This window comes from Aotus nancymaae, unplaced genomic scaffold, assembly GCF_030222135.1.
Source record: "Aotus nancymaae isolate 86718 unplaced genomic scaffold, 86718_ANA_hifiasm-v0.15.2.pri h1tg000007l, whole genome shotgun sequence".
In the NCBI taxonomy this organism is placed as follows: Eukaryota; Metazoa; Chordata; class Mammalia; order Primates; family Aotidae; genus Aotus; species Aotus nancymaae.
The window spans coordinates 47,676,465-47,685,681 of record NW_026988418.1 but is presented as its reverse complement, the minus strand read 5'-3'; the positions used below and the strand labels follow the sequence as shown (position 1 = coordinate 47,685,681).

Sequence of the window (9,217 nt, the reverse complement as noted above, 5' to 3'; positions counted from 1 at the left end):
AGAATCACTTGAACCTGGGAGGCAGAGGTTGCAGTGAGTTGAGATTGCACCACTGCACTCCAGCCTGGGTGAGCAACGGAGCAAGACTCCATCTTGAAAAAAAAACAAACAACAACGACAACAACAAAAAGATATCTCTTAAGTGCAGTTTGACAAGATGTATCAGAAACCCTTAAATAGATTTATATCCTTTACTTCAATTTGAAATCTACGGGTTATTCCTAAAGAAATAATTGGCCAGGTATATAGAGATTAATGCACAAGATTGCAGCCTTGCTTATAAAAGTGAAATACAGGAAGCACCCCTAATGTCCAGTATTTAGTATTAATTAAGTAAGATGTGGTCTATTCATATAATAGAATATTGTGAAGCTATTAGAATTATACTTTCTGTATTTTTAATTTGGTAAAATTATGATATAGTATAAATATATGATATTTTATGAATTTATTTGATATTTACAGTTAAATATTGGTGACTGTCTGCGAAAGAGAGTAATTTTTATGTTGTCATTATGAAAATTGAGTCTTCCTTTCTTGTAATTGAAAGATACTGGAACCATTGTCTACTGTAATTGTCTTTTCTTGTAATTGAAAACCATTTGTGTTTCTTGTAATTGAAAGACCCTGGAACCATTTGAGACTACTCCCAGTTTTGTTTTTTAAGCTTATAAAATGATATTTACCTCCCATTTGCTGTGGCAGAAAAGCAATATCTAATTCATGCAAAAGTATTATTATACCATTAAAATGTAAATTAAAAAGAAGACTGAGATGTATTTCTATTTTGTACTACTTTTAATATTATTATTTGGTCTCCTTGATTCTGGTTGTGGGATTAGATTTTAGAATTTCTGGGAGCTTTAAAACCTGGGGACTTCTACTAAGCTTTTACTGTCATAGCCACTTCGTTCACCCCTAGAGAGCTGCTTAGTCCCTGTGCTGACTGAATCTCTGCTTCTCCAGAGAATAAATTGCAGCCTCATTCTCAGTGAGGGAGCAGATGGTCATTCTTCCCAGAAGCTAGAATCCTGACCTTAAACCCAATCTTCTTCCATAGAACCCTTCGTGGCTGTGACCATGTCACTGTGAGACAGAATACTTGGTTTTCCCCACCACATGTAGACAGATTGGCATCCGTGGGGCCTCCGCCCAGCCCTTCCTTGGCCAGGATCCCCCACTTTTGGGATTCAAGAGATCTTTTACTGAGAGGATTAGTGTCTTCCCTGTCTGCCTGATATCCCAGTTTGGGGTCTTCTTTCAGAAAAGTGTCCCAAGGACATGCCTTCACTTAGTAGGTATGTTCTTACATTGAGTTGGAGATCTGCCCCAATTCCAAATCTCAGTCTTGCCTATAGAGGCCCGATCCTCCACCAGCTACCGTGTTGAGCAAGTTCACATTGGTACAGTTTGGGTTAGGAAACTATATGGAAGAAGTGAACAGAAGGTAAAGGAGGAGGGTATTGGAACCAAAGTCTCCATCCCTGAATCATATGCTTAATAGATGAATATCAGAGTTGTCTCTTAAGGGGGATCAGGAGTGAAATCAGAAGTCATGGAAAATCGGTCTCTTGGAGAATCCATTTGGTTATGTGAATGGTAATTCAACTCCCATTGTCTTGGGAAGAATGTACCTGGAATTACCAACCTCCCCTTGATCAATGAACATATCCATAAACAAGAAATGAACTGGGAGCCAGGAGGAAGCATTAACATAATGTGTTGTAATTGTTACCAGTGCAGAGTGGATATTGCAGGGCTCAGCACATTTGCCCTGTTGATGCCTCCATGAGCATTCATTCATTCAGCCAGCCAGCCAACCAGTCAACAATTACCCCTCATGAGGCAGCCAGAGCAACGGAATCCTATGGTTATAATGGTGAACAAAATAGAGATATACCCTCCTAACCTGAGCAGCCCAGCATGGGAAACAATGAAAATGTGAGCTAAATGCTCTGGTAGAAGGTCAGAGGCTGGGTCCTAGAGCAAGGGACATTTGCACTGAGACCTTAAGTGATTGATGGGAGTTGCCAGAAGGGGCTTAGAAATAGCAATTGATGGTTTAGTGACTGATTTTACAAATGATATTTGTTTCTTCTTTAAATTTCTTTCTAGGATGTTCACTTCTTCTCCACAATGAATGAGTGTCACTATGATAAGCACATGGACTTTTTTTATAATAGGAGCAACACTGATACTGTTGATGAGTGGACAGGAACGAAACTTGTGATTGTTTTGTGTGTTGGGACATTTTTCTGCCTGTTTATTTTTTTTTCTAATTCTCTGGTCATTGCGGCAGTGATCAAAAACAGAAAGTTTCATTTCCCCTTCTACTACCTGTTGGCTAACTTAGCTGCTGCAGATTTCTTCGCTGGAATTGCCTATGTATTCCTGATGTTTAACACAGGCCCAGTTTCAAAAACTTTGACTGTCAACCGCTGGTTTCTCCGCCAGGGGCTTCTGGATACTAGCTTGACTGCCTCCCTGACCAACTTACTGGTTATTGCCGTGGAGAGGCACGTGTCAATCATGAGGATGCGGGTCCACAGCAACCTGACCAAAAAGAGGGTGACGCTGCTCATATTGCTTGTCTGGGCCATTGCCATTTTTATGGGGGCGGTCCCCACACTGGGCTGGAATTGCCTCTGCAACATCTCTGCCTGCTCTTCCCTGGCCCCCATTTACAGCAGGAGTTACCTTGTTTTCTGGACGGTGTCCAACCTCATGGCCTTCTTCATCATGGTTGTGGTGTACCTGCGGATCTACGTGTACGTCAAGAGGAAAACCAACGTCTTGTCTCCGCATACAAGTGGGTCCATCAGCCGCCGGAGGACACCCATGAAGCTAATGAAGACAGTGATGACTGTCTTAGGTAGGTAAGAGGAACCAAGCAAGCCATCATTCGTATTCATTCAGCAAATCTTTACTGAGCATCTATGATGTACCACGCACTTACTAGGCAGTAAGAATGCAGCAGTGAACAAGAACAAACATAAATCACCACCCATCTGGAGCTTACACTCTAATAAGGAAAGACAAAATAAGTATTCTAATGGGGGTAAACAAAATAAGTAAAATAAGATGAGTCTCCTGTGGAAAAATGAATCAGGTAAGGAAGGAAAAATAAAGCAGGGAAGGGAGCTGAGGAGTGCTAAGCAAAGCAGGTATTGTTAGCACTTTAAAAAGTGTTGTGAGGGATGCCTGGAACATGACTTTTGGGCAGAGCTGTGAAGGCAGTCAGGGAGTGAACCATACTGGTGTCTGGGGAAGGGTGTCCCAGGTAGGAGGAGTGGTAAGCACAGGAGCCCTGACCAGCAAGGATGCCACTGTGGCTGCATGGAGTGAGCAGGGGGAATAGGGAAAGATGAGGTCAGGGAGCTGATGGGGTAGGGGGTGGGCTACTCAGATAATGGTAGGGTTATGTGGTTATAAGGACTTCAGCTTTTTTCTTTTCTTTTCCTTTTAGTTTTTGAGACAAAGTCTCACTCTGTCTCCCAGGCTGGAGTACGGTGGCATGATCTCAGCTCACTGCAACCTCCACCTCCCGGGTTTAAGGAGTTCTCCTGCCTCAGCCTCCTGAGTAGCAGGGCTTACAGGCATGTGCCACCACACTGGCCAATTTTTGTATTTTTAGTAGAGACAGGGTCTCCCCATGTTGGCCAGGCTGTTCTCTAAGTGAGATGAGAAGCTATGGGAAGGTTTTAAACAAGGGACATAATCTGAGTTATATTTTAATGGTATCTTCCTGGCTACTGTTTTAAGAAACTGCTAAAACAGAAAAATTGTTTAACCTACTTATGCCTAATATTCCACTATTGGAACACTAAGCTTGTGGGAGTTGTTTGTATCCTACCGCTCAAGGTCATCACCAAGTTTTGATTTTTCACAAAAAAATTTGCAAGCTCTGGCATAAATGGGTTAATAGAGTATTTCAGTACTTGGGAGAGATCACCATGGCCAGATGGTAGTTGAAGGGGATGGTCAAATTCTGGATTTCTTTTTTTTTTGAGACTGTGCCTGGCTCTATCATCCGGGATATAGTGCAGTGGCACAATCTCAGCTCACTGCAACCTCTGCCTCCTGGGTTCAAGCAATCCTCCTACCTCAGCCTCCCAAGTGTCTGGGACTATAGGCCCATGCCACCAGGCCTGGCTAATTTTTGTATTTTTTGTAGGAACAGGATTTCACCATGTTGCCCAGGCTGGTCTTGATCTCCTGAGCTCAAGCCATCTGCCTGCCTTGGCCTCCCACAATACTAGGATTATAGGTATGAGCCACTGCACCTGGCCAGATTCTGGATATTTTTTAAAGGATTTACTGATGGATAAGGTAGAAGGGAAGATAAGAGGTGGAGGTGAAAGTGAGGAATGTCATTAACCAAGATGGGGAAGACTAAAGAGGAGGAGGTGTGAGGGGAAGATCAGGAGTTTGGTTTTGGACAAGATAAATTCAGGATCCTATTAAGACATCCAATGCTATTGAGTGGGCAGTTGGATGTATGAATCAGGAATCAAGATTTAGGTCTGGGCTGGAGATGTACATTTGAGAGTCCTAGGGGGGAAAATGGTATTTTAAATCACAGGACTGTATGAACTCACCATGAACATGAATGTGGATATGAAGGAGAAGAGGACCAAGGAAGGAGTGTCAGGGCAGGCACTGCAATGTAAGGAGGTCAGGAGGCAAGGGGCAGCCAGCAGAGGAGCCCTAGAAGGAATGGAAAACCCAGGAGACTCTGGGGAACTAGAAGCAAGAGAAGAAGGCAGTCGAGGAGAGGAAGCATTAGCAGTGTTGGTACCCCTGAGAAGTGGCATGAGACTGGGTGTTGCTGGCCTTACCAAAATGGTGGACTTGTGCTGATCTTGAGATGGTCAAATTTGGTGTAGCTAAGAGCCTGACTGGAGTAAAATTAAGAAAGAAAGGGAGAGCCTGGGCAATGTGGTGAAATCCCATCTCTACAAAAAAAAATGCTAAAATTAGCTTGCTGTGGTGGTGCATGCCTGTAGTCCCAGCTGCTTGGGTGGCTGAGGTGGGAGAATTGCTTGAACCCGGGAGGTTGAGGTTGAGTGAGCTGTGATCGCACCACTGCACTCCAACCTGATGACAGAGCAAGAGCCTGAAAAACAAAAACAAAAACAAAAACAAAAAAATAAGAAAGGGAAGAGAGAAAGACTGTGAGCCCTGTATCAAGAAGATATGTGGTTTGATAGAATTTTCCCTTTCTATTGTTTTCTGAGGTAGGTGGCCTACTGCCCCACCTCCCCAGTGCTAATTATGGGTTAAAGGTAGAATTTGTAATGTGTGGGCAAACAAGAACTTTTGTGGTTTCACAGACCTTGTCTTCTAAGGCAGAGAGGCCATTTCTCACTGTGTGTGGCTGCAGCAATGGGGACTGTTGCCGAGAGAGGTTCAAGAGTACACTTCTGTCCATTCCTGATGAGAAGGAATTATAAAATGAATTATCAGGCAGCAGTTCGTAGTGGAGGATATATAGTGAGTGTGTGTGTGGTGTGGTATAGAAACCCTCACAATGCCTCTAGGTCCTGCTAGTAAGATTTGGAGGTCAGCAGATATAGAGTGTGATTGTTAAAATAATTTCAAACTCAGGATTTATTTAACAAATATTTATATGATGCTTAATATGTGCCAAGCATTGTCCTAAGTGTTTTCACAAACATTAACTTATTTAATTTTCATGGAAACCCTGCGAGGTCAGTGCTACTATTATACCCATTTACCAGATGAAGAAACTGAGAGTTTAAGCCATGTATCCAGTCACTCAGATGTTAACCAAGACTCACTGTGCAGCTGGCCTCCAGAGTTCGCGTGTTTACCACCATACTCTGATTTATTGGACTTTTTACTGCCCATCTTTTTGTCCTGTCTTCTGCTTTGACACCATTGACACTTTAACAAGGAAATGGGCAAGAACAAGAAAGAGAGGGTTCACATTAATCAGCATTTCCACTCGACCTGGAGAAGATATTGATGTTTTTGATAAAGAATGAACTTCCGTACTTACAGATAGTGTCAATGAACTGTGCTTCTGTCCCTGCTTAACTTGTAGGCATAATCATTTGCTTGGCTATGTCTTAAGAAATTACCTGCCCGCTTAAAGAGAAAACTTTCTTTTCTCATCGTATTATAATACAGCATACAGCATGGTATAGACACAGATTCCAAAAGCCTAGGTGGAGAAACAGGTCTCTGCAAGACAGTCATGGTCACAGGCTTCAGTTTTGTATGTAACTGTCTGCAATAGTTATGCAAAGGGTTAAAAGAAAGGAGCTAGGAGGTTTTGGCAGGTGTGGTATTGGGTAAGAGGAAACCAGAATCGACAGTGAAATTGCCAAGTAGGAAAAGAGAAATCATGCAATTGAGATGAGACAACATTGGGGAATTGGTTAATGGAAGGAAGACAGTTTAGTGTCAGGGACCTAGGGAGATTCCTTAGTGGTAAGATAGAGGAACTGGTGGAAGACAGGAAGTTCAGGGGCAAGGGAAATGAAACTCAAGAGCTAGGTGGTGTCAGGCTTAAGACTCCTAGCTCCTGATTTCTCTGGTTAACAGAAAAATTTGGGTTTTACCCCCAATTCTTTCATTTTCTGCAAGGATGATCTGAAGTGCATCAGCTAATCTTTTCTTGGTTAGAATTCCTTATCAGGTGGCATAGGTCATCTTTAAGTTCTTTACAAGTTACAAAGTTGAATTATCCTATTATAACAGTAACCAAAGGTGGGAATGAAAAGGAAGAGCGGGGCGAGAGAGAGGAGAGAGAGAGATTGAGGGAGAGAATGTGAATCTTGTGGGACAGCAGCAAACACAATTCTGTGGATCAAAGCACAGAGCCTCTTTCCATAATAGCAGCAACTACCACAGTATCTTACTAGGGAGAAAGCCCCCAGTTCCCTATCTACTACCTGTAAGAATTCAGTTGCCAAAAACAGCCATCTCCCAAATGATAGTTTATTAGAAAAATCAACAGTGCTGGTATTAACCGTCATATAATCACTGGTTCTGATCATGTGGAGATGAATAGCTTAATAGTCATGTCTTTAATATTGCAGGATTTAAATATCTTTATGATAAAATGCTAAACCTTTCTATTTACTCCTTGATACATATTTTTAAGAAGCATTCAATTAAGATTAAATCTGGCCAGGTGTGGTGGCTCACGCCTGAAATCCCAGCACTTTGGGGAAGCTGAGGCAGGTGGATCACTTGAGGTCAGGAGTTTGAGACCAGCCTGGCCATCATGGTGAAACCCTGTCTCTACTAAAAATACAAAAATTAGCTGGGCATGGTGGTGGGCACCTGTAATTCCAGCTACTCAGGAGCCTGAGGCAGGAGAATGGTTGAAGCTGGGGGCGGATGTCACAGTGAGCCGAGATACCACACCTGTACTCCAGCCTGGGTGACAGAGTAAGATTCTGTATCAAAAAAAAAAAAAAAAAAAAGATTAAATCCTAAAGTTTCTTACAAACACTCTTCTTTTTTTTTTAAATTTATTTATTTTACTTTAGGTGCATACTATATCTGGCATTTCTCCCCGTTTTCCCTCCCCACCCCCCCCGCCCCCCGCTGTCTCTCCCCTACCCACCCCAACTGCCCCAGTATGTGATGCTCCTCTCCCTGAGTCCATGTGTTCTCGTTGTTCAAACACCCACCTATGAGTGAGAACATACGATGACAAACACTCTTCTTTTAAATATTAGAAAGTCACTAAGTACATATTAACTGTCTATTAAACACATGGTTGCATGAATTCAGTGAGCTTAATCTCATTTCAGAAGAGAAAAGGATGGACAGGGACTGTTGAGTATGGAGATGGCTTCTTAGTGGGCTAAGATGTAATCTGGAAGGATAGATGGGATTTGCATGGGCTGGAGAAAGACACATTCTAAGAGGGAGAAATTGCATACTCAGAAGTGTGATGGTAGAAACATTTAAAGCTTGTGCGTTGCCACGAGGAAGGCCCCACAGAGCACAAATACTTGCTATGGTGCAGTGGAAAATAACTCACCTGTGAACCGGCAAAGCTTAGTTGGCTATCCTCTCTTTGGAAGGAGAGTAGACCAGATAACCTTTGTGTTCCTTTGCAGCTTTAGGATTTTGGTTGAACACAAATGCTAACAGAGCGTAGGGATGCAGACTCTTTCCTTGAGGGTGGTGGTAGTAGTGATGATGGTGATGTGAATTTTCAATCTGTGCATGATTGGAAAGGCATCTAGGCATCATGTTCCCGTTTCAGCAGCCCTGAGGCAAAATGCTTGGTCACTTGAGTTAGAATGTATGAAGGGCCCTTTATGTAAAAAAAGTTGCTTATTCAATGTTCTCATTGAAAAGACATTGGAGACATGCTTTTCAAAGAGCACCAAGGCCCTGCCTAAGGAAGGGTTTTGAAATCCTATTTGTCAACACGCCTAATCAGCTACAGCAAACAAACACTCAAGAAACCCCACATGGAAACGTCTCATTTGTTGTCAAACAACACACCATGTGAACTGTGCACACACAAATGTTTTGTTGTTTCCCAGAAAACGGGCTGGACCTTCCTCTATTTTGCAATGTCTTAAAATACAAGAGAAAAGAAAGAGTGAAGGGATTTGCAAATCATTCTTTTGAAGTCTTCCATGAACCCTCCTGTCTTTTAGTGATGTTTTTCAAACTATTAAGTTTTGATGCACTGATGAGATTGTAAGCAATACTTTTTTAAATGACGTAAAACAAGAAAAGAAAATGTCAGAGTACATTGCATTTAACAGGTATCAGTACTGTTTTATAACTTTTCTTTGTGTGCCTGTGTGTATGCTGGGTTGTGATATAAAATGTATTTCTTAGGCCGGGCGTGGTGGTTCACGCCTGTAATCCCAGCACTCTGGGAGGCCGAGACGGGTGGATCACGAGGTTAAGAGATGGAGACCATTCCGGTCAACATGGTGAAACCCCATCTCTACTAAAAATACAAAAAATTAGCTGGGTATGGTGGCGCGCGCCTGTAGTCCCAGCTACTCAGGAGGCTGAGGCAGGAGAATTGCCTGAACCCAGGAGGCGGAGGTTGCGGTGAGCCGAGATCGCGCCATTGCACTCCAGCCTGGGTAACAAGAGCGAAACTCCGTCTCAAAAAAAAGAAAGAAAAAAAAAATGTATTTCTTATCCTGCGTTATTGTCAAGAACGTTTGAAAAACCATGATCTTTAGGGTCAAGATTTCTTTTT

General features: G+C 42.6%; 1 protein-coding gene and 1 long non-coding RNA gene across 2 annotated transcripts in view; one reads left to right on the top strand and one right to left on the bottom strand.

The window, feature by feature from the left end:
- Nucleotides 1-2,129: 2,129 nt before the first annotated feature.
- The window catches only part of LPAR3 (lysophosphatidic acid receptor 3), a 68,292-nt gene continuing 61,204 nt past the window's right edge, over nucleotides 2,130-9,217 (top strand). The window contains exon 1 of the mRNA XM_012442826.2: nucleotides 2,130-2,872. Coding sequence (XP_012298249.1) covers nucleotides 2,137-2,872 — 736 coding nt within the window. The 5' untranslated portion in view covers nucleotides 2,130-2,136. The remainder of the gene's footprint in view (nucleotides 2,873-9,217) is intronic.
- On the bottom strand, nucleotides 4,328-6,169 carry LOC135273422 (uncharacterized). Its single transcript, XR_010341219.1, has 3 exons — nucleotides 5,802-6,169; nucleotides 5,336-5,433; nucleotides 4,328-5,116 (listed from the first exon to the last, which is right to left on the bottom strand). It is a non-coding gene; the product is annotated as an uncharacterized LOC135273422 (long non-coding RNA).